Source organism: Lithobates pipiens, unplaced genomic scaffold (assembly GCF_037356315.1).
Source record: "Lithobates pipiens isolate NorthernLeopardFrog02 unplaced genomic scaffold, aLitPip1_a1.2 Scaffold_25, whole genome shotgun sequence".
Lineage (NCBI taxonomy): Eukaryota > Metazoa > Chordata > Amphibia > Anura > Ranidae > Lithobates > Lithobates pipiens.
The window spans coordinates 33,109,464-33,135,059 of record NW_027507787.1 but is presented as its reverse complement, the minus strand read 5'-3'; the positions used below and the strand labels follow the sequence as shown (position 1 = coordinate 33,135,059).

General features: G+C 44.8%; 1 protein-coding gene across 2 annotated transcripts in view; it reads right to left on the bottom strand.

Annotated features, from left to right (window-relative positions):
- The window catches only part of TBC1D12 (TBC1 domain family member 12), a 215,808-nt gene extending 192,963 nt beyond the window's left edge, over positions 1-22,845 (bottom strand). For both annotated transcript variants that reach the window (XM_077454226.1, XM_077454227.1), the window contains exon 1: positions 22,092-22,845. In XM_077454226.1, coding sequence (XP_077310352.1) covers positions 22,092-22,663 — 572 coding nt within the window. In that variant the 5' untranslated portion in view covers positions 22,664-22,845. The remainder of the gene's footprint in view (positions 1-22,091) is intronic.
- Positions 22,846-25,596: the final 2,751 nt, after the last annotated feature.

Sequence of the window (25,596 nt, the reverse complement as noted above, 5' to 3'; positions counted from 1 at the left end):
GGTACAGTATTACATGACTAATTGTCATTCAAAGTGTGAGAGCACTGAAAGCTGAAAATTGGTCTGGTCAGGAGGGGGGTTGGGGTTTAAGTGCCCAGTAGGCAAGTGGTTAAGGATTCAAATGTATAATACATTTTTTTTACTTTTTTTTTTACTCTGGCAAATATTTTATACTCTTCTCTCTTTTAACCCAGCAAGCACAGTCTCCCTTTTTGATGCCTCTCTTCTTTTCTCCGTTTTTAAATTTAATGTGTTGGAATGTTAACACACCACATCATCTAAAAGTAAGTGTACCTACAAAATTTGTAAATATCATTTATAATGCACTTTCATTGGTAGATACCATTTCCTCAAATTATGTTGTAGATCCATTTTTCTCTTCAATACACACCCCTGAAGAAAGATATCTGTACGCTGAAATGCGTTGGGTGCAATGACATTTTTTGTCATTTTAGGATATGGTGACAATGTTATCAATTGTTAAAATACAGAGAATAGAATGTTTAATCTAATATGTCTAACAATTAATAAAACAATTTTCAAACGGAGGTTACTACTCAAGAATACTTTTGCTACTAATTAAGTGTGCCTAAAAAGTCCACTGTAGGGCGTTTCTTCCTATTTTTTGACTCTAATATTGGATGTGGCACTACAAATGCATAGATTTACCATTCTATTCTTCCTTTTCTGCTGTATCCATTGGCCATTAGTGATCCCTTTCTCCCACCATTGTGCAATCAGTGTGTTCCTCTGGTATGATCGGATGAACGTCAGAGCCTGGGTTGTTTTTAATTGTTGCTCTTGACAACACTGTCACGCATGCCTTTTATATGGTGTGGTGAAGGTTTGACAATTCTCCATTGGCATTATACGTTTCTACTAAAACATTTTGAATTATACTTATACCACTTGGCCTCATGTACACTGCTGCTGGTAAACAGATGTTCAGAGGCAGTTGACTAGAGTGGCATGTAAAAGGAGGCAAAACTGACGTTTTAAACATGGGTTACTATCTGTCAAGTTAGATCATTCAGAAGAGGTTTTAAAAACATCCCGTGTACATTAAGCCTTATGTTTGTTTTCCACTTGGAGCCCCTTCTTGTTTGACTCCAGTTTTCTTAACTGGGTCATCACCCTTTTAGGATTTAAAACCACAACAGAACTGGTAAAGTGTTTTTTGTAGACCGATTTAATAGAATATTTTAGAATGAAATGCCAGTTATGGCATTTTCACCAGCTTACCTGTAAAATCCTTTTCTTTTGAAGTACATCATGGAACACAGAGCCATAGTAGTTACTATGTGGGTTATAGGCCACCTTCAGGTGCTGTCCACTGGCACACCCTCAACAGGAAGTTGCCTCCCTATATAACCCCTCCTATACCGGGAGTACCTCCAGTTTTTTCGCCAGTGTCTAAAGGTGTTGGTCATGAGTGAAGATGTGCTGAGCTCCACTGGAGCAGTCCTTGCTGGAGCTAGCTATGCAGCTGGATCCATTCAAAGTGTCTTTTTGGCCAAATTGAATGGTACCCAGGCAACGTGGCGGAAGAAACGAGGATTTGCCTGTAACGCTTTTTTTTTTTTAGAGAGCCGGATCCAGTACTTTGGTATTTTAAGCAATAGTTTACTGGCGTGGTGCTATTACAGGTCCAGGAGTGTAGTTTTCCAGTTCCTGAAGGTTTGTTAACGGAACACACCGTGAAGGGTGAAGATTGGGTCTGTTGGTTTTACCACAGAAAACCCTGCGGTGGGAAAGATAAGTTGAGTTTTTCTAAGAAATGTTAAAATTAAAAAAATAAATAAAAAAAAAAAGTAAATGTCATGCTTAAGTGTCACCACTGCAGGCTGTATGGAGCACGTACCTTCTCATGCTTTCCTCAGAAATCACGCTGTATCAGGAAGCAGCAGGCTCTTTTCCTCCAGCGAGCAGTTCAGATCCCAGGTGAGTTGGGGGGGGGGGGGGGTTTGCTTCCACCAGACGACCCCCAACTGGGCTAAGTTCACTCTTAAACAGGAACTACCTTATCCTTCCTTATCCTACCTTTGTGAATAATAATAATATGGCTCTTTACAAGAAAGAGTAGCCAACTCTGATACCCTTCTTGCAGAAGATATGGTTACCAGAAAAACTAGGTTCCTTGTCAAAAAAGGGAATATCTCGTATCGGCTCAAACTAAGCAGTTTTTGTAATGCCGACAGAACTAAATTCAAGACGCAAGGGTTCAGGGGTGACCTAACCGGAGGATTAAGCCGCATTACTCCCTCAATAAAGCTATGAACCAGAGAATGTGAAGCAAGTGGTCATTGAAAAAAAAATACTGATAAGGCCGAGACCTGTCCTTTGAAAGTACTCAAAGCCAGCTTTACTTCTAACCCCATCAGCAGAAGGTCAAGGATTCTACCTATGACCCATTTCCTGGGGTACCAACCCCTGGTTTCATACCAGGAGACATATGCTTTCCAGACTCCATAATATACGATTATGGAGGCAGGCTTCCTTGCATTAACCAAGGTAGATACCACTGAACCTGACAGCCCACGTTTCCTCAGAATGTGGGTCTTAATATCAAATTTTGCATTTGAAAGGTAAGATGGAATACTGGACCTTGCGAGAGAAGGTCTGGACGTGGTGGTAGGGTCCATGGGACCCCTACTGCCAACCTTACGATCCCTGCATACCAAGATCTTCTGGGACACAAGAATGACTTCCCTTCCTGCTTGATCCTGCAAAGAAGTCATGCATACAGAAAAAAAAAGGAGGGAATGCATAAAAAACGAAAACAGATTCCACGGGAACACCAAGGCACCTGTTCCGCATGCTAGTGGATCCTTTGTTCTTAAAACAAAGTTGACAATCTCTTTGTTGAACCTGGACACAAAACAAATATACATCTGGAATCCCTCATCTTTGACCTATTGTCAGAAGTTATCGGGGTGAAGGAACCATTCTCCCGGGGAAAACTGCTGGCAACTCCTACAATATTCCTACAATGAAAAACTGCCAATAAGCAAGGTCATTGTTTTCTGCCCATGATAGGATATGATTCACCTCTAACTGGGCCGCACAACTTTTTCTTCACAGCTATTGCTGTGGCATTGTTGGATTAGATCCTGACAGGACAGCTCCACAAATTAAACATCCAGGCCCTCAGGACCAAGAGCTCTGCCCGAATCTGTAGAATGTTAATGGGCAAGGTCATTTCTGATCACTTCTCTTGGACAGTTATCTCTTTCAGGACTGCTCCCCAACCTAAAAAAGGCTGGTGTATGTTGTTACCACTTCTCAGTTAACTGTAGGAAGGATTTTTCTCTTTGCAGTTTTTTGGTTATTAACCATAAACCGAGGCTCCGGTGCACCCTTGGAGTCAGACACATTGGAAAATCTAGAGCCTGAACCCTCTTGTTCCAAGCTGATACAGTTTTGCAGCAGTCTTGAATAAAACCGAGCATAAGGAACGGCCTCGAATGAAGCCACCATCTTTCCCTCATGCAAGCTGAATAGAAGGATTCATCTTGCCTCAACCACTTTAATTAGTTCCTTTATGGCAGTGATCTTTGCCTGGGGCAAGAATACCCTTTTCTGGGTGTATCTATGAACAGACCCAAGTATTTTAATCTCCTTAATGGTTTTAAAAGGAAGATTACTCTAGGATGAGAAATCCAACCTAGGTATTCCAGGTAGTTGAATATGGTGACCAATGCCATACTTTGGCATAAGCGGGCTACCATCTGGTCCATCAAGAGCTGATCGTCCAGGTAAACTATAATTGTTATACCTTAGGCCCTTAGTCTGGCTAAGGGAGGAGCCAAAACCTTGTAAACACTCAAGGTGCATTGGCTATTGAGATTTTTAGGTACCGTACTTTGTCATCAATCCATGAGTGCGTGCAATTATAAAGTGTGACATGTTTGGTATCTATTTACTCAGCGTAACTTTATCTTTCACATTATGCAAAAAATTGGGCTAATTTTACTGTTTTTTTTTTTTTATTCATGAAAGTGTCCTTTCCCAAAAAGTTGCGTTTAAAACACCTCTGCGCAAATACCGTGTGACATAAAATATTGCAACAATCGCCATTTTATTCTCTAGAGTCTCTGCTAAAAAAAATATATATATATATATAATGTTTGGGGGTTCCAAGTAATTTTCTAGCAAAAAATATGGATTTTAACTTGTAAACATATGCCAAAAATAGGCTTAGTCATGAAAGGGTTATGACGCTTCAGCTGACCAAATTTTTCAACCATAGTATTCTATACATATGTACCAGCCCAGCGAAAGGCGTGAGGTCTGAAGATAGAATCTCTCATAGCGTCTATTGCCAACATAATGCTACTAGGAGCTTGCCAGAACCTGGGCCTGCTGAACAGGGATAATTTTAAGCACCCGTTTAAAACTGATCTCTCAAGGATTTGACATCCAATTACTGGCAGCACAGGCTGAAACACTCAACCTGTCAGGAAAACAATTTTAATATATATATATATATATATATATATATATATATATATATATATTATTTTATTTTTTATAGGAATTCCAACTCTTTATCCCTTGGATCCCTAAGTATTGTCTGCCGGACAAGTCAAAATTTTAATCAGAAGACATAGCAGGGTCAATTGCTGGTATCTTCCATCTTTAGAAAGGTTTTTTTTTTTCCTCCATAGGATAAAGTGTGAAAAAATTTTTAGGAGGGAAAAAAAAATGCTTATCTGGGTGATCCCACTCAGAATACATGAACTTTCCCAACAATGAATGGTCAGGAAAGGCATGCACAGCTTTGGAGGAGGCTTTAGCGAATCCAAAACATGAAGAGGACACTCAGCGAAGGATAGCATAAAATGTGGAGCAGACCAATTCAGTAAGAAATTGAACCCACAATGTTAAGCTGATCTTCCGCATATGACCCCTCAGAAGTGGAGTAATCAGCCTGTTCATGGTCCTCAGAGAAAACATCTTCTCCTGCCCCAGACCCAGGGTTTGAGGGTTCTAGGGTAATGGAATGGAATCTGCCGCATTTTATCACAATCTGGGATGCGATTAAAGTGACTAACCTTTTTTCCATCCTATCATGACTTTCAGAGCTTGAGGGAGATCACTTTAGCCCTCTTTTGGGGTGTTTCTAGCTCCCTTCCCCAAACTCACCGGAGGTCTGAGCTGCTCGCCGGAGGAAAAGAGCCTACTGCTTCCTGATACAGCGTGATCTCTAAGGAAAGCATAAGAAGGTATGTGCTCCATACAGCCTCCAGTGGGGACACTTAGGCATGACATTTAATTTATTTTTATTTTTTAAAGGAGACATTTCATAAGAAAAATTTTAACATTTCTTAGAAAAACTCAACTTACCTTTCCTGCCGCAGGGTTTTCTGTGGTAAAACCAACAGACCCAATCTTCACCCTTCACGGTGGGTTCGGTTAACAAACCTTCAGGAACCGGGAACCCACACTCCTGGACCTGTAATAGCCCCACACCAGTAAAACTTTATGGATTAAAATACCAAGGTACTGGATCCGGGGTCCAGCTCTCTAAAAAGAGAAGCGCTACAGGCAAAACCTTGTTTCTTCCGCCACAAGGTCTGGGTAAAATTCAATTTGGCCTAAAATACACTTTGAATGGATCCAGCTGCATAGCTAGCCCCAGCAAGGATTGCTCCCGTGGAGCTTAGCACAGCTTCACTCATGACCAACACCTTAGACACTGGCAAAAAAACTGGGAGGTACTCCTGGTATGAGAGGGGTTATATAGGGAGGCAAATTCCTGTTTAGGGTGTGCCAGTGTCCAGCACCTGAAGGTGGCCTATAACCCACATAGTAACTACTATGGCTCTGTGTCCTGCAATGTAGGATTAAAGAAATAGATATAATTTACAGGTCTCAGAGAAATAATGTGGTAATAATTAATGAAAAATATGAGACATCAAGCTTCCAAGCCATGCAGACAATACAGCAGCAGAACAGTCAAAGCGGGAGTAAACCCGCAGATCTTTTTTTTCTACCTGCAAAGGAAAAGGCATAATGAGCTAGTATGCACCGCATACTAGCTCATTATGAAATACTTACCTTAGAACAAGGCCCCGACATGCTCCCTCTGCGTTTCTTCCAGGTATCGCGGCTCTGGCGCTGTGAGTGGCGGGAGCCGCGATATAGTCACTACCGGGCGTTCAGCCGAGAATACCCTTGTAAGCGGCGCATACCGAGGGGAATATCTCCTAAACCGTACAGGTTTAGGAGATTTTTTTTTACCTACAGATAAGCCTTATTATAGGCTTTCCTGTAGGTAAAAGTAAAAAAAAATGAGTATACAACCACTTTAAAAAGCTTTGTTTGGTTCTAAGCTCTGATAGACAGTTTATTACTCTCACAGCTGAGGTTGTTTTCACTTCTCTTTTCTGTCCTTTTCCAGAAGGTGCTGCACTGAACCATGCATGTACAGTACATATTACACTACACACAGGGTAACAGACTGCTTCTGAATGTGTAACCTAAAATATAAAGTGGTAAATAATAAAAGTTCTCTTCCCCGCTACCAGTTACATACATTGCTTTGAAAAAGTATAGATAGCCCTTGAAATTTTCCACATTTTGTCATGTTATAACTAAAAACGTAAAAGGTATTTTATGTGACAGACCAACACAAAGTGGCATATAATTGTGAAGTGGAAAGAAAATGATAAATGGTTTTCAATTTTTTTTTTTACAAACAAATATCTGCAAAGTGTTGCATGCATTTGTATTCGGCCCCCTTTATCGAGACCCACAACTAAAATCTAGTGGAACCAATTGCCTTCAGAAGTCACCTAATTCGTAAAGAGAGTCCACCTGTGCAATTTAATCTCAGTATAAAAGACAGCTGTTCTGTGAAACCCTCAGAGATTTGTTAAGTGGGGTACACACTAAGAATCGGGTGAACGTTAGTCCGATTTTTCCTCGATGAAACAACTACTCTCCTTCACAGGAAACGGGTAGGACTCCAAGGCTACTTTCACACCGAGGCGCCTGTAAAGAGCCTCTCCTCCAGTGTAAAGGCCCAAGTGCTTTCACACTAGAGCGGTGCGCTGGCAGGATGGCAAAAAAAGTCCTGCAAGCCGCAACTTTGCAGTGCTGTAGGAGCGGTAAATAAGCCTAATCACTTTTACGCTTTTTTCTGTTCTTTTAATCTTGGAGGCATTAGTACCACTTGTGGGGATTACCTAGCCGCTTCCTGTCCAGTGTACCAATATAAACGTCCTGAATGTTTATTTTTTTTGAGTCAACAACTGACTTTCATGTAGAAGTGATCCGAGCAGCTCCACAGCCACCTAATCACTTTTACAAGGCTTGAATCTGACACTGGGGATTTATTTTTTTGGTACCATAGAGCTTGTCACCATTTCACGGGAGTGCAAAAAATCTTGACATATTTGGTATTTATTTATTTATTTGGCAAAACATCATCTTCTATATTTTACTAAGAAATTGGGAATTATGTTGTGTCTGTATGCATGAAAATGCAACATAAAAAATTGCAACAATCACCATTTTATTCTTTGCATGGCACTGGCCCCTGAAGTTGTTCTTTAGCCATGAAACATTCTGGGCGAGTCCGAGTCACTGACACCATCACTTTTGCTGGCAGACAGCGTTTGGCTGATACATGCTGCATTTCTTTTTTTTATCTTGGTGCCTTTTATAATAAAAAACTCACAGAATTGCAAAATGGGTCTGTCCTTTTCCTCTCTCCATGGTCCATTCATGTTTTGAGGAGCTGTGATGCCTGCTTATGGGGGTTCATCCGACAGTCTGATAAGGTGTTGCGTTTGGTGTTGGAGCACAGTAGTGATCAGGTGTGAATTACAAATCGGCACTTCTTCACCTGTGGACGGACTTTGTTTCTTTGTTTTAATCATTTTTATTGCGAATTCAAGTAAAAAGACAATACAATGAATAATATTTGAAAAATGCACTAACACTGCCAAAGCAACTGATAAATCATATTTCCCCTGGACATACAGCGCACTGGATAACATCTACTGATCTGCATTTTTCAAGAGACAGAGATATCCCTCTATCTAACATGCACTCTATCTTCTGCTTAAGGCTGCTTTCACACTGCAGCTGCCCAAGCATTAGTGGTAAAGTTCTGCTCGTTTTAGCAGCACTTTGTCACCGCTATTTGGGCAATAGCGGAGTGCTTTTAACCCACAAAAAGGGGTTAAAAGCGCCTGTGTTGCAACAGCTTCAGAAACATTGCCCATTCATTCCAATGGGCAGGCAAGGTCTGGGAGCAGTGTATACACCTCTCCCGAACCACCCCAAAGATGCTGCTCGCAGGACTCTTTCTAACATCCTGCAAGCACACCGCCCCACTGTGAAAGCACTCGGGTTTTTACACTGGGGTGGCAAGGGAGGCAGTTTTCACGCTCTGTTCTAATGCTAAATGGCCGTCAGTGTAAAAAGGGGTCTAAGACCCTACCCTATCTCCTCCATGCATAAGAGGGAAAAAGATAACAAAAAAAAAAAAATAAATTAAAAAAAAAGGAAAAGAAAAAAAACTCCACAGTAGAAACAAAGTTCTTTCTTTTAGATTAATATATTTGTCTGCAATTGTGGGACATTGGGGGTTATTTACGAAAAGGCAAATCCACTTTGCACTGCAAGTGCAGTCGCTCTAAATCTAACGGGTAGATCTGAAATGAGTGGAAGCTCTGCCGATTTTATCATCCAATCATGTGCAAGCTAAAATTGCATTTTTTTTTATTTTCCTTGCATGTCCCCCTCAGATCTACAGCAACTTTACTTCCAAGTGCACTTGCAGTGCAAAGTGGATTTTCCTTTAGTAAATAACCCCCATTGTGTTTTATATAAAACACATTTTTACTCACCGATTTGGTCCCCTTTATATATTTATTGAGACATTGGGGGAGATTTACTAAAACTGGTGCAACTGTGCATGGTACCCAATCAGCTTCTAACTTCAGCTTGTTCAATTAACCACTTTCAGACCGGACCATTTTGCTGGTCAATGACCAGAGGTCTTTTTACAATTTGGCACTGCGCTGCTTTAACTGGTAATTGCGCAGTCATGCAATGTTGTACCCAAACAAAATTTGCGTCCTTTTCTTCCCACAAATAGAGCTTTCTTTTGATGGTATTTGATTGCCTCTGCGATTTTTATTTTTTGCGATATAAACGTAAAAAGACCGCAAATTTTGAAAAAAAAAATGATATTTTCTACTTTTTGTTATTAGAAAAATCCAATAAACTCAATTTTAGTCATACATTTAGGCCAAAATGTATTCAGCCACATGTCTTTGGTAAAAAAAAAAAAAGTCAATAACTGTATATTTATTGGTTTGCGCAAAAGTTATCACATCTACAAACTAAGGTACGTTTTCTGGAATTTACGCAGCTTTTAGTTTACGACTGCCTATCTCATTTCTTGAGGTGCTAAAATGGCAGGGCAGTACAAAACCCCCCCAAATGACCCCATTTTGGAAAGTAGACCCCCTAAGGAAATTGATAAGTGGCATGTTGAGCCCATTGAATATTTTATTTTTTTGCCTCAAGCGATTGAATAATGACAAAAAAAAAAATATTTTTTTTTTTTTTTTTTTTTTTTTTTACACAAAGTTGTCACTAAATGATATATTGCTCACACATGCTATGGGCATATGTGAAATGACACCCCAAAATAAATTCTGCTGCTTCTCCTGAGTACGGGGATACCACATGTGTGGGATTTTTTGGGAGCCTAGCCGCGTACGGGGCCCCGAAAGCCAAGAACCGCCTTCAGGTTTTCTAAGGAGCGTAAATATTTGACTTTACTCCTCACTACCTATTACAGTTTTGAAGGCCATAAAATGCCAAGATGGCACAAAACCCCCACAAATGACCCCATTTTAGAAAGTAGACACCCCAAGCTATTTGCTGAGAGGCATGTTGAGTCCATGGAATATTTTATATTTTGCCACAAGTTACGGGAAAATTACAAACTTTTTTATTTTATTTAATTTTTTCACAAAGTTGTCACTAAATGATATATTGCTCACACATGCTATAGGCATATGTGAAATGACACCCCAAAATAAATTCTGCTGCTTCTCCTGAGTATGGGGATACCACATATGTGGGACTTTTTGGGAGCCTAGCCGCGTACGGGGCCCCGAAAACCAAGCACCGCCTTCAGGCTTTCTAAGGGCGTTACAGTTTTGAAGGCCATAAAATGCCAAGATGGCACAACCCCCCCCCCCCCCAAATGACCCCATTTTGGAAAGTAGACACCCCTAAATTTAGGGGTACACTAGTGAGACTAGGTAATAAATGGCGGGTGCCCTGAAACTATAAAAAATAACTAACCAACCAGCGTCACCTGTAACAGTTATATGGTGATCACTGGTGAAAGGGTTAACTAGGGGGCAATCAGGGGGCTTTATGCGGTAGTATATGGGGGTCCCTGGCGCTATAAAAAGCTGCGGCGAACCTAAATACCTACCTGCCTAACTAGCGTCACCTGTGACACTAATACAGCGATCAGAAAAACGATCGCTTATTAGGCTGGGTTCACACTGGAGCGATGCGGGAACGCCACAAATCCGCGGCGGGTTCCCGCATCGCATGCCTCCCGGCGGCAGTTCACACTGCCCTATGCGAACTGCTGGGAGTGTCAGTGAAATGTTAATGACACCCCCAGATCAGTTCGCATATCGCAGTGCGATCTGCAAACTCGGATCGCATGGTGTGAACACCCATGCGATCCGATTCTGCTGCGGACCAAAAAAAGGGTCCCGTGCGAGTTTGCGGCGCGAATTCAGCCATACTATCTGTATGGCTGAACTCGAATCGCACAGAGATCGGATGTGATTTGCACTGCAGTGCGGTGCGAATCACATCCGTTCTCATAAACCGCTGCAATGTGAACCCAGCCTTAGTGACACTGGCGACGGGGGGTGATCACGGGGTTAAACTTTTATTGGGGGGGTTAGGGGGGTACCTTAGAACTAAAGGGGGCTAACCCTAACTGCCCTAACAGTTATTACAGTCACAAATGACACCAATGCAAAAAAAAAAAAATGCTATTGGTGTCACTGTGACTGGGGGTGCAGGGGTGATTGGGGGGGTGAAGGGGGGGTGTGAGTGTGCCTGGCATGTTCTACTGTGAAGTGTCGTGTTGGTGCAACTCACCGATCCTTTCTCCTCGGTGTCGGAACGAAAAATACCGACACGGAGGAGAGAATACATCACTTCCTCTCCTGTGTTTACATTACAGGAGAGGAAGTGATGTCACGCCTCACTTCCATTCGTCAGGAGCGATCGAGAGGGGGTGGCCATGAATGAATGGCCGCCCCCTCATCCCGGATCGCTTCTGAACGCTGGCACCGGGGGGGGGCCCAATCGGGCCCCCCAGCCGCGGGAAGGCAGGGACGTACATGTACGCCCATATGCCTGCCCGTGCCATTCTGTCGGCGTACATCGTCGTGCGGCGGTCGGCAAGTGGTTAAGCTTTGACAATAAAACCTGGAAGCTGATGGTTTTTATGTAGAGCTGCACCAGATTTTGCATTCTCCAGTTTTAGTAAATCAACCCCATTGTGTGCGTTTTGGTTATCAATTATACTTTTGTTGCTCCAGTCTTTTTGCTCTTCTTGAAAAACAAACCCAATACATTTTAGTAATTGTACAAAAGGTTAACTTCTGTGACTGTTATAATCAGAGGTCAAGTCCTGGGGGGAAAAAGTGTGGGAACTCCCACCCAAGATCCATCCAATTTTCGTATTGTGTGTATGAAGCTTAACTGTTAGTAAGAAAAAAAAAAAAAAAAAAACAATCCTCAACAAACATAAATACGGTAATTCTCTGAATAATCAGCATTCATTCAATTGTGCTTCCATGCAAATGTGAACATCATGTTCTGATCTTTATTGGGGAATGTTATTTTGCATATAAAGTGTTTGTGGTAAGTTTACACTTTTCATTGAACAGAGTTTGGATAGCACAGGGTTAAAAGGAACGGTTATAAATTAACTGCTTATGGAGATAGTGATGTGTTCCTGCTTAGGAGACAGAAAATCAGGAGGGGCCAGCGGGGATCACGAGAGGTCTGACTAAATACAATCTCTTAGCAGCAGGGACCTGATCTACCCGTCAGCTAGCTGTGATTGACAGGTAGATCGAAGAGGAAGCTGTCATGGGGCCCCCTACTGGCAATGCCTGAATGGTCAGTCCACCCCTGGTGTGAGGCACTTACTATTGCGAGCTGTGTCGGCGGCTGATGGTGTAGCACCTGCCACACAGCTCACATACTTCAAAGTCTTGCAGGACGCGGCTGCTAACGGGAACAGAGTTCCTGTTGTGGAAAAAGTACAGGAACTCCGTTCCCATGCGTTCCCGCAGGACTCAAGCCCTGGTTATAATGTACTTTGATAACTAATCAGGGAAAACTATCTTTTCAGTGCAATTAAGAAAACTCTGCATAAAAAAAACAGACTTTTTCAGGGTATGACTAGAGGTCGACCGATATGGGTTTCTCTGGCAGATGCCGATATTTAGAAATCGTGGCGGCTGATGGCTGATATATAATGCCGACTTTTTTGGGCGGATATGTTAGGCCAATTTTTAATTATTCCCCCATCTCATAAAATCTAAGTTTTTCAGGGGCTTTGGGCTAAAAGTAGCACCTGTAAAGTACCTGCAAAACGGCTCCCCTTGCAGCCCGAGTGCTTTCACATGGAGGCGATGCGCTGGCAGGATGTTAAAAAAAAAAAAGTCCTGCAAGCAGCACATTTGGAGTGGTGTATACCGCTCCTCTACCACTCCTGCCCATTGAAATGAATGGACACCACTGCCAAAGCGCATGCAATGCAATTTGGCAGCGGCACTTCATGGGCGCATTTAACCTCTTCCTCGGCCGCTAGCTGGGTTATAAGTGCCCCGCTAACAGCCAAATAGCTCCGCTAAAACTAGCAGCGTTTTGCCGTCAACGCCTGCCTGCTCCAGTGTGAAAGCAGCCTTAATACAGAAAATGTCTTACATTTAAACATAACAAACCTCCAATCAGTTCACTTGTACGTATAATTTAGATTAAAAAAACTATATATTAAATACACAAAAACAGGTAATCAAAACTTTTGGACGAAAAAAAAAAAAAAAAAAAAAAAAAAAAAAGCTAACTACTATTTTAGTTTTTTTTTTTTTTATAAATTAGTGTCTTTTTCCCCCCAAAAAAATTGCGTTTGAAAGACCCCTGTGCAAATGCCGTGTGACATAAAATATTGCAACAACCGCTATTTTATTCCCTAGGGTCTGTGCTAAAAAAAAAAAAATATATATATAATTTTTGGGGGTTCCAAGTGATTTTCTAGCAGAAAATACAGGATTTTTACTTGTAAGCAACAAGTGTCAGAAAAGATTTAGGCCTCATGCACACGAGACGCAGATGAAACCTCTGTTAAAAAAAAGCTGAAACGCGCGTTTAGAAACGCGCGTTTTGCCGCGTTTGCATGTCGCGTTTAGACGCGTTTAGACGCGTTTAGACGCGTTTGCGTTTAGACGCGTTTATAAAGATAACATCATGTAGACCCTCCCCAAGCTCTCAAAGCATTTTTTTTTAACTATTTCTGCTATTTTGATCAGAGTGAGCAGCAGCAGCATAGAGAGCAGTTGTACACTTGCATTTGCCGTGTCACTTGCCACGGCACCTGCCACAAGTTGTGGATTGTCCACTTGCCACGTCACTTGCCACAAGTTGGGGATTGTCCACTTGCCACATCACCTGCCACGTCACCTGCCACAAATTGTGGATTGTCCACTTGCCACGTCACTTGCCACATCACCTGCCACGTCACTTGCCACGAGATGTGGATTGTCCACTTTCCACGTCATCTGCCATGCCACCTGCCACAAGCTGTGGATTGTCCACTTGCCACGTCACCAGCCACATCACCTGCCACAAGTTGTGGATTGTCTACTTGCCGCGTCACTTGCCACGTCACCTGCCACAAGTTGTGGATTGTTCACTTGCCACGTCACCTGCCACGTCACCTGCCACAAGTTGTGGATTGTCCACTTGCCACGTCACTTGCCACAAGCTGTGGATTGTCCACTTGCCACATCACTTGCCACGTCACCTGCCACATCACTTGCCACGTCACCTGCCACAAGTTTTGGATTGTCCACTTGCCACGTCACTTGCCACGTCAGCTGCCACGTCACTTGCCACGAGATGTGGATTGTCCACTTTCCACGTCATCTGCCATGCCACCTGCCACAAGCTGTGGATTGTCCACTTGACACGTCACCAGCCACATCACCTGCCACAAGTTGTGGATTGTCCACTTGCCACGTGACTTGCCACATCACCTGCCACGTCACTTGCCACATCACCTGCCACAAGTTGTGGATTGTCTACTTGCCGCGTCACTTGCCACTTCACCTGCCACGTCACTTGCCACGTCACCTGCCACAAGTTGTGGATTGTTCACTTGCCACGTCACCTGCCACGTCACCTGCCACAAGTTGTGGATTGTCCACTTGCCACGTCACTTGCCACATGCTGTGGATTGTCCACTTGCCACATCACTTGCCACGTCACCTGCCACGTCACTTGCCACGTCACCTGCCACAAGTTTTGGATTGTCCACTTGCCACGTCAGCTGCCACGTCACTTGCCACATCACCTGCCACGTCACCTGCCACAAGTTGTGGATTGTCCACTTGCCACATCACTTGCCACATCACCTGTCACGTCACTTGCCACGAGATGTGGATTGTCCACTTGCCATGTCACTTGCCACGTCACCTGCCACGTCACTTGCCACGTCAGCTGCCACGTCACTTGCCACAAGATGTGGATTGTCCACTTGTCACATCACCTGCCACATCACTTGCCACATCACCTGCCACAAGTTGTAGATTGTCCACTTGCCACGTCACTTGCCACATCACCTGCCACGTCACTTGCCACAAGATGTGGATTGTCCACTTTCCACGTCACCTGCCATGCCATCTGCCACAAGTTGTGGATTGTCCACTTACCACGTCACCAGCCACATCACCTGCCACAAGTTGTGGATTGTCCACTTGCCACACCACTTTCCACGTCACCAGCCACATCACCTGCCACAAGTTGTGGATTGTCCACTTGCCACGTCCCTTGCCACGTCCCCTGCCACGTCACCTGCCACAAGTGGATTGTCCACTTGCCACGTCACCTGACACAAGTTGTGGATTGTCCACTCGCCACGTCACTTGCCACATCCCCTGCCACAAGTGGATTGTCCACTTGCCACATCACTTGCCCCATCACCTGCCACAAGTTGTGGACTGTCCACTTGCCACGTCACCTGACACAAGTTGTGGATTGTCCACTCGCCACGTCACTTGCCACATCACCTTCCACAAGTGGATTGTCCACTTGCCACGTCACTTGCCACGTCCCCTGCCACAAGTGGATTGTCCACTTGCCACGTCACTTGCCACGTCACCTGCCACAAGTTATGGATTGTCCACTTGCCACGTCACATGCCAGTCACCTGCCACAAGTTGTTGATTTTCCACTTGCCACGTCACCTGCCAAGTCACTTGCCGCGTCACCTGCCAGGTCACTTGCCACGTCACCTGCCACAAGTTGTCTATTGTCCACTTGCCACGTCACATGCCAGTCACCTGCCACAAGTTGTTGATTTTCCACTTGCCACGTCACCTGCCAAGTCACTTGCCGCGTCACCTGCCAGGTCACTTGCCACGTCACCTGCCACAAGTTGTCTATTGTCCACTTTCCACGTCACTTGCCACTTCACCTGCCACGTCACTTGCCACAAGTTGTGGATTGTCCACTTGCCACATCACTTGCCACCTGCCATGTCACTTGCCACAAGTTGTGGATTGTCCACTTGCCACGTCACTTGCCACAAGTTGTGGATTGTCCACTTGCAATTGCAATTGTTTAAAATATTTTTCTAATGGTTTTTCATCATTTGCAATCATTTTTGAGATTTTTAATGTTAAAAAAAAGGTCACCTTTAAAAACGCATATAAACGCAAACGCGGCTAAACGCGGTAGCGGCGTTTTGCCGCGTTTTACCGCGTTTTGCCGCGTTTTGCGTCTGAAACGCAGAAATTTTTGTTTCTGAACGCATTTTTTTGCTTCTGGAAAAACGAGATTAAACGCAACTGCATATAAACGGAAAAAAACGAGACTGTGTGCATGGACACATAGGATAACATTGAATGAGTTCAGGTGCAGTTGAAAAAACTGTCCAACTGCATCTGAACGCGCGTTTAACTGCGTCTCGTGTGCATGAGGCTTTAGTCTTTAAAATGGTTAAACTGAGAACTCCTGCACATAGAGCTCAGGTCATTCAGAAGTGTAAACATTGCATCTCTTTGCTCTTTTCTTGGCGGACTGCCCAGAGAGGAAACAAGTGGCTTCACTGAAGACTCAGGCAACTTGTATTGACTTCTATTACAGAAGTCATTTATTTGCAAGTCGCACTGAAGATATAATCGTTTTTTTTTTTTTTTTATCAGCACAATCAGCCAAAGCTGATTAATTAAAAAAATGCCAAATATTGGCCGATATATCGGTCAACCTCTAGGTATGACATACAATACCCGTGTCAGATTTATCAGCCCTAATTCCGTGTACATACGGTCGGACTTTCCGGCAGAAAAAGTCAGACGGAATCATTTCGTCGGATATTCCGAACGTGTGTGGGCTTCATCTGACTTTTTTTTTTTTTTTTTTTTTTAATTCTGACGGACCTAGCAATAGAAATCTTTCCGATGGAATTCCTATCGGGAAAACCGTTCGTCAGTATGCTGTTCCGATGGACCAAAAACAACGCATGGGCAGCTATTGGCTACTGGTTATTGAACTTCCTTTTTCTAGTACCGTCATACGTGTTGTACGTCACCGTGTTCTAGACAATCGGACTTTGGTGGGATCGTGTGTAGGCAAGACCGTTTCAGCGGAACTCCGTCTGAAAAACCGTCAGTATCTTGGAAAAGTGATCCAAGGTTAAAAGAAAGTCAAATGTATCTGACAGGTAAAGAACACAAAGGTTTTCTATTGCAGCTTAGCCGTCCTTAGATAAAGTAGATGGGTCACATTTGTTTTCTTTCTCAGCCTTTTATCTGGTAATCTTGTCAGTAACACTTCCTGTCCTAGGGTAACAACTCTTACTCACTGTACAGTATTTATGGAGGAGCAGCATTGTCAACCTAGGCTACTCTTATGATATGGATTATAAACCCACCCTCCTCTGAATAGCATAAGAGTGTGTTCTGCAGACCACAGAAGAAAACTGGTAAAGGTCAATAAACATAGTTTGAAATGTTAGTTTAGCGTACAAGAAGTTACAAGGACACAGAATTTCTGGCAGGATCAACAGGAAATATTTATATCAAGAATACAAGAAAATGACTAACACTCTTCATAGACAGGCCCAGGGTTCACTGTTATTATTCAGAAAAGGCCAGCAAGCACCTGACAGTGTCATTTACATTATAAAACCCCTTTCAAACCGAGGCAGTTTTCAGGGCATTTTAGCGCTAGAAATAGCCTCTAAAAAGCACCTGAAAACTGCCTCTCATTCTTTGCAATGAGTGCTTTCACACTCGGGCGGTGCGCTTGCGTGACATTAGAAAAAGTCAGAAAAGCAGCATCTTTGGGGTGGCTTGGGAGCACTTTCAAAACACCCCTGCCCATTATTTGAAATAAATGGGGAGCACTTTCAAAAAGTGCCTTAAAACCAATTTGAAAAATCCGCAAAAATTGACTTTTTTCCTTTTTTTAGGTCACGTAACACGACCTTATAAAATCCACCCAGCTAGCGCCCCTTGAAAAGTGACATTAAAATGGCACGCCACTAATGCAACCCAAAAACGACCAGTGCTTTAGCAACCCTGCAGTGTGAAAGGGGTCTAAGCCCAGGTTCACAATGCTGTGGGATTGAAATCGTGCGAGTTCATTCCCACATCAGTCTGACGATTTCAGAGACATTCGTGCGGTTTCCTGCAATGATGTCTATTGAAATTGCACCTGAAATCTCCAAAAGTAGTACAGAAACTACTTTGGGAATCGGTGAAGCGTCGCACCGATTCGGACAGTTGCACTGCGGGCAATAGCAGCCGATTTGACATGCTAAATTGCATGCCAAATCGCATCAATGTGAACCGGGGCTTAGTCAGGGCTTGACAATTTTTTTTGAATTTAAGAGCCAGCTAAAAGTTAGGAGTCAGTGTTTTTATTTTTTTATTTTTATTTTTTTTTAACTACTTGCCTACTAGACACTTTCACCCCCTTCCTACCCAGGACAATTTTCAACGCTGTCACTTTTTGAAAATCAATTGCACGGTCATGCAGCACTGTACCCATATAATATTTTTATCATTTTTTTTCCCACACAAATAGATATTTCACGTTTAGCCGTCTTCCAGCTGTAGCGCAATTGGCGAATGTCGGATGCATACAGCTGACAAAAAATCAGGCGTCAGGACGCAATTTCTAGCCGCCATGGCGACCTGGTGCCTGGGATTTTTCTAGCCCTGGTGTGAAGTTTAAGTTGTATTTAAAGAGGAAGTAAACCCTGATGAGTTTACTTCCTCTTTGATTCCCTGCAAAGGTAAAGCATAATGGACTAGTATGCATCGCATAGTAATCCATTATGTGTCACTTACCTGACACAGGAGCCAGCAAAGTCACCGCTGTCCCCTGTAGTCCGGAGCATCCATCTTCTCGGTGGGTCCCACTGCTCCGTTGCCGTCATTTGTCGAAGCCGCGATGACGTCACTCTCGCGCATGTGCACGGGAGCCGCCACTCGTGGCATATCGCCGTTGACAGTGGCGCGCTCAGTGCGCATGCACCGTAGACAGCGGTGCCTGTCTTTTGGCAAATTTCTCCTAATAAACCGTGTAGGTTTAGGAGATATTTCATGGACCTACAGGTAAGCCTTAATCTAGGCTTACCTGTAGGTCAAAGTGGTTTGTAAGGGTTTACAACCACTTTAAAATGTTCCACATTATACATCAGGTTTTTGAAACCTTTTGCTCGGCTTCACACTTGAGGCGTGTCTAACGGTGACCATACACAGAACAATTTTTATATAGAACATATAGTTATAGATTTAGGCCCCTTTCAGATGGGGCTGACTCCATCAAGCGGATCCGTCTGCTCAGAGGGGGCATCTCTCTGCTGGTCTCTGCTGAGCAGGCGGATGACAGGACTGTGTCTGCTCCACTATGCAGAACGGACATGGACAGGAAACTGCACAGATGTCTCTGAAATCGTCGGACTGAAAATGCAGGAATGAAATTGTGCGAGTTTAGCTGAACTCGCATGATTTCAAACCCGCATCAATGTGAACCAGGGCTCAAACCCACCAACATGTTTTCTCTTTCTCCTGTAGCAGCAACTCTGAGCTACATTTCAGCATTCACACCTGTGATGGTGAAGGCGAATAGTAGGCTGGGCCTTGCTTGACAACTTCCTAGGAGTTTTCTAGTCAGGTTTTATGGGATACATAAATGGTCTACACTTATAGCAAGGGCAGCTACACAGCGTGCGGTTGGTTTGCTATAACTAGAGAGTTTAAAAGTTGGTGCAGCTGTACACAGTAGCCAATCAACTTCTTGTTTAATTTAAAGAGGTTACCCATGTGTTTTTTCACCTTAATGCATGCTATGCATTAGGATGAAAAAACTTCTGTAACTGAGCAGAAACCCAGCCTCCCCCCACCCCCGTTTTACCCCCCAGAGCACGTTCGTTCCCATGCTGGAGGGAGACACGCACATCCTCTCTGCCTGTTGTCTCTGCACTTGATCAGAAAGATTGATAGCAGCGCAGCCATTGGCTTCCGCTGCTGCCTATCAAAGCCAATGACACTGGCGCCGAGCAGAGTCCAGCTTTCTGTGTCTATGGACGCAAAAGCTGGACTCAGGAGCACACCCGCAAGGATATCGCTTCTCCTAGGTGGTTTTCCCGATGAAGGGAGGAACTACTGGGGGACCCCAGAAGAGGAGGATTGGGGCCACTCTGCAAAACAATCTGCCCAGTGGAGGCAAGTATGACATTTGTTTTTTGTTTTGTTTTTTTGTTTTTAAAACCCGATTCACTTTTAAAATAAATAATAAATGCATTTTATTGCCGGTAAAAAAAAATTTACATTTACTATTTTTTTTTTTTTTAATAGGAGCCTAGAAAGCATTGCACCAGCGATCATGCAGGGCCTCCACAGACTTGTCAGAGTATCTGTCTGCTCCTACATCATATGGGCAGGCAGTTTCACATTGACAGTAAGAATCAACTACCACAGCACTCAACAGCACCCTGGCAGTTAAAGAGGAAGTAAACACTACCTCTTTTTTGGTGACCTGCAAAGTAAAGGCATAATGTGCTAGTATGCATTACATACTAGCACATTATGTGAAACTTACCTGCAAACAAAGCCCTCATTGTCCTCGCTGGAGGCCACATCCATCTTCGACCATCTTCCTCCGGGGTACGCGGACTCCGGCCGTGTGACTGGCCGAAATTGCGTGACGTCACTCCTGTGCATGTGCACGGAAGATGCAGGTCAGGGCACATAAAACAGCACAGGCAGCCATTCCTTCAGACCGCATGTGTTGATGATGTCATTGGCGTAGTATACAGTAAATATCTCCTAAACGGGGCAAGCTTAAGAGATACTTACAGTGCCTATAGGTAAGCCTTATTATAGCATTACCTATAGGTACATACAATCAAGGGAAGTTTACTTCCTCTTTGAGAACTACAAGCAGACAGCTGCAAAGGATGTTGTTACCTGTAGTATCCACAGACCTCTGCTACAGTAACATGTTACACACTGCATATGGGTGTACTATGTTACATGTTATGAAAGGTGAATGTATTCTTTAAAAGGATAACTTTAGAAAAAAAAAAATGCAAATTTTTCTGCAGAGAAAAAAAAAAAAAAAAAGTGCATTTAATTATATTTTTGGAGCATGTAAAGCATTCCTCCAGTGATCAGCAGAACACTGGTGCCATGCAGGTCTCCTCCAGATCTGTGTGCCGTATGGGCAAGCAGATACACTGACAGGAAGAATCAATAAACACACACACACACACACACAGTCCTGTGGTAGTTCATTGAGAACTACAAGCCAACAGCCACAAGGGATGTCAGGGCTGTAGTTCATTTACACATTCTAAATGAATAATGCAGATTTTAAAAAGTAGTACGTAGTATTCCCATTGCATACGTTCCTGGAGAAAGCTTTAGAGTTTTTGGTGCTCAGAGACTTAACCATAAAATCAAAATAAGGATATTTGCCAGCACACCACGGATCATCAGGTAGAGTGCAAATTTTTTTATTGAATAGCGATCACATCACAAAACATTAGTACAACGATTTGGAGTCATACATGACCCCTTCTTCAAGCATGTGATGACACAGCGGCTGCAGCACTGGGAACATGTTGAGATCTGGTAGGAGATCACACTGAGGTCAATGATCATACTATATACACCAGTGATTCTCAACCAGGGTTCAGTGGAACCCTAGGGTTCCTCCAGAGGTTGCTAGGGGTTCCTTCAGCATTGGGCCATTTCTGTCTCTCAGATAAGTTCCCACCGACACCATTGATATTTTTTAGCTATCTGTAAGGAGGTAATTCTCCCCAATGACCACAAGTGTAAGGACCATTCTTCCCACTGACCATCACACTAATGTATCATGAGTTGTAGATTTCTCATTTTTAGCAGGGGTTCCCTGTGACTGGGGAACTATTTTAAGGGTTCTTCTGTGTTGAAAGGTTGAGAAATGCTGCTATACATGCTGATATATGCTACAAACGATCTGCCTGGATATCACTGACCAGCTTTGGGATGTACAGACAGTGCTCTGATCCCTACACATGGGGAGCCTCTGGGGTGGAGCAGGCACATGCAAAGCCCACTGCCTGTGTGGACATAGCAGCTCAGTGACATTAAAGGACAGGCATGACATTCATCTCTGGTAACCTCCCTGCTCTGACTGTCCTGCAATGCACAGCGTGGCCCCCTATGGAGCACACACCTTGCCCCTCCCTCGTGGTCCTGTCACCATGGAGATGAGAGTAAATGGGCGGAGCTCACCTGGTGAAGAAGTCAGCGATCCCCATCCTCCAGGGCCGCTCCCCGTCTTGCTCCTCTGCCCCGGGGCCCCCCTCCGGCAGGCTGAGGCCGTCATCCAGGTGGTCAGGGGCGCTCTGCCGCCGGCTCACCTCGAACGTGTTGCGGGAGCTCCGGGTGACATCCAAGAAGCGGAACCGATCGGCCTCGGCGGAGACGAAGTATCCGGCCACAGTGTGCGCGCTGAGCGGGGAAGAGTCGGAGCTGGACGAGCTGCCCGGCGGAGGAGATGGGGGGGCGCCGGGCGGGGAAGAGCCGTCCAGAGGGTGGCTATCTGAGGAGCAGCACTGACGGTGACAGGAGCACGGCGGCCTCTCGCTCACCCCTCCGTTAGGTAGCCGGAGCTCCGGGCCCCCGGGGGGGAGGTAGCCGCCCACCTCACCGTTGGTGAGCCTCATTCCGGTAATATAGAGCTGCAGGATGTCTCTGCCGTCCCCGGCCGCCTCCTCCTCTTCTTCTTCTTCCCTCTCCTCGCTCAGGTCCTCCCCGCAGCGCTGGAATACAGGACCACCGCCGCCATCCTCCGGCCCCACCATTTGCCTACACGAGCTGCTGCCAGGCCGGCCCCCGGGAGCGCTGCAGGGGCCGCCACCTCCTGCTGCCGGTGAAGCGCTCCGTGGTGGTGGGCAAGGACCCACCGCTAATCAAGGAGCTCCCCAATCCGGGGGTCTGACAGGAACGTCCCTCCTACGCACCGCGGTCACATGATGCGTCTACACGCAAGTCCGGCCAGCTTCCGGTCGCGGGGGGTTCTGGGAGCTGGGAAGACCTGTTTGCGTTCCAGGGTGGTTAACGCTTCCTTGTGTCGGGGCCAGCTGTAGGGCTAGAAGCCCCACATGAGATGAGCGGTCCTATAGACGATCACGTACCCAAGGCTTTCTAGGCCTTATACACACAGTCTGATAGCTACTCTGAATGCAGGAGAAGGCTGCTTAGAAAACGTGCCTAACGCAGAGCACTGCACATTATTATACACAATTTATATAGCACCAACAGTTTACGCAGCACTTTACAATGTAGAGGGGGGACATCACAATGATAGTACAGTTCAATACAGGAGGGGCCTGCTTGTACAGCTTACGTTCTAAATGTATACATACACATCATCTACAGTACATAATATGATCAGAAGATATGATCACGTGTTTAGCCATAGCTGTCAACTGTCCCTGATTTGGAACAAAGTCCCTCTTTCCTCCTTATTTGTCCCTCATTTTGGTCTGATCTATATAGCTGTATACATGAGGGTTGCTAGGTCTGCAAAAGATCTGGGGCTAGAGCCCATAGCAGCGGTCACCAACCTTTTTGCAAGCCGGGGGGGGGGGGGGAGGGGCATGCCAGTGATACAGTAATAAACAGTTTTTAGCGGGCAAAGGCTGGTGTTGGCATTTCAATCATCATGGCACCATGGTTTAAATGGTGTCAGAGTGATCAAAGCGCATTGTTTCAATTGTTACATTCTAATATATAAGTGGTTCAACTCACCATAATGCAGAATCTGTGGGAGCCCTGGGCGTGTCACTTGCCACATCTCCTACCACCAAATACAGCATGTCACTTGCTACCGTCGCTTGTCACCAGATGCAGCTTTTTAAGTTGCCACCATCACCTGCCACTAGATGTGGATTGTCACTTGCCATGTTGCCTGCCACCAGATGTTGATTGTCACTTGCCACCTCACCTGCCACCATTTGCAGACTCTCACTTGCCACATCACCTGCCACCGTTTGCAGATTGTCACTTGCCACATCACCTGCCACCATTTGCAGTTTGCCATGTCACTTGCCACAATTTGCAGATTGTCACTTGCCATGTCACTTGCCACCATTTGCAAATTGTCACTTGCCACGTCACCTGCCACCTGATGCGGATTGTCACTTGCCACATCACCTGCCACCATTTGCAGACTGTCACTTGCCACGTCACCTGCCAAGATTAGCAGATTGTCACTTGCCACATCACCTGCCACTAGATGTGGGTTGTCACTTGCCAACTGATGTCGATTGTCACTTGCCATGCCGGCCAGTGCCACCAAATGTGCATTGGTGGCAGACTAGCAGCACTGGTCCATTTAGTAAGGACAGGAGATCGGTAATATGGTACGGGCAGTGAGAGATGATGTCATCTCCCTACTCCCCACCGCATCTCTGACATTGAAGAAGCCCACGTTGTGAGGGCAGAAGGGCGCTGATGTGTGGCGGGCAGTGAGAGATGATGTCATCTCTCTGCTCCCCGCCGCACATCGCTCCCACATTGAAGTGGCCCACCTGTGAGGACGGATGAGTGGTGACGTGGAGCGGGCGGAGAGAGATGTCATCTCTGCTCGTCCGCCCACTTGTCTCTCTCCTGCACCTCTAATGCAGCCCGCCTGCCCACCCGCTGCAGACGTGACCTGCTGGTTAGGCAGGGACCCTGCGGCAAGAGACTCGGGCTATGGGCTCCAGATTCGGGGATACAGCCTCAATAGCCACCCCCTGGCAACGCCTATGGTTGTATATACAATGCAGTATTTATCTTTCAAAAAGTGTTTCCCAGTGTTAAACCTTTCATACAATTTCTAAATTGCTGCATTTGTAAATTCCAAAAGCCAAAATAAAGGAATAGTAGTAGTAGTAATAAAGCCCTTGTGGGTTTATCCAACCATTTTATTTGTACAATTCTCCTTTAAGGGGGTGTGGCAGGAGGGTTTGTCCTATGCCTACTTATGTTTGCTAATAGGTGTCCCTCATTCCAATTTCAGAAAGTTGGGAGGTATGGTTTAGGTGTGTCACGCATTTGAGTGTTAATTAATTCAATGGCCAATATGAATGTTTTCTGGCAACTGGAATGCATTAATGCTCGAAAACTTAACATATCTAGCATTAAAGTGGTGTTCCTACAGTTACAAATACTGTACCCAGGGCCATCTTTAAGATTGGACTCTGGGCAAACATTTGCATGACCCACCTCCCCCCCCCCCCCATGCAATTTCATTCTCCACCTGCTCTGAGACATACAAAAAATAGCAGTTTCCTGAATCAGATCAGGCAGCGATTGTTATTGGTTGCCAGAGGATACAGTGTATCATTACCACTCACTGACTGACTGCTAGAGGTTACAGCACATGACTTCTGCTTGCTGATTGGTTGCTAGAGGTTATTGGACATCATTGCCACTCATTAATTGGTCGCTAGCGGTACTGCACATCATTACTGCTCATTGATTGATTGCTAGAGGTTACTGCATATCCTTACCACTGAATGATTGGTTGCAAGAGGTTAGTGCACATCATTACTGTTCACTGATTGGTTGCTAAAGGTTACAGCACATCATCTCACTGCCTGCACACCATGAACTGGGGAGGTGAGAGGACCCATCAATTGACAGAAAACTCCTAGGATCCATGGCAATGCTGGGCCGGGATGATTGGTGGGGGGGGGGATTAGTTAGGAGGCAGTACACTGTGGCAAATTCTGAATCATGTAGAGTA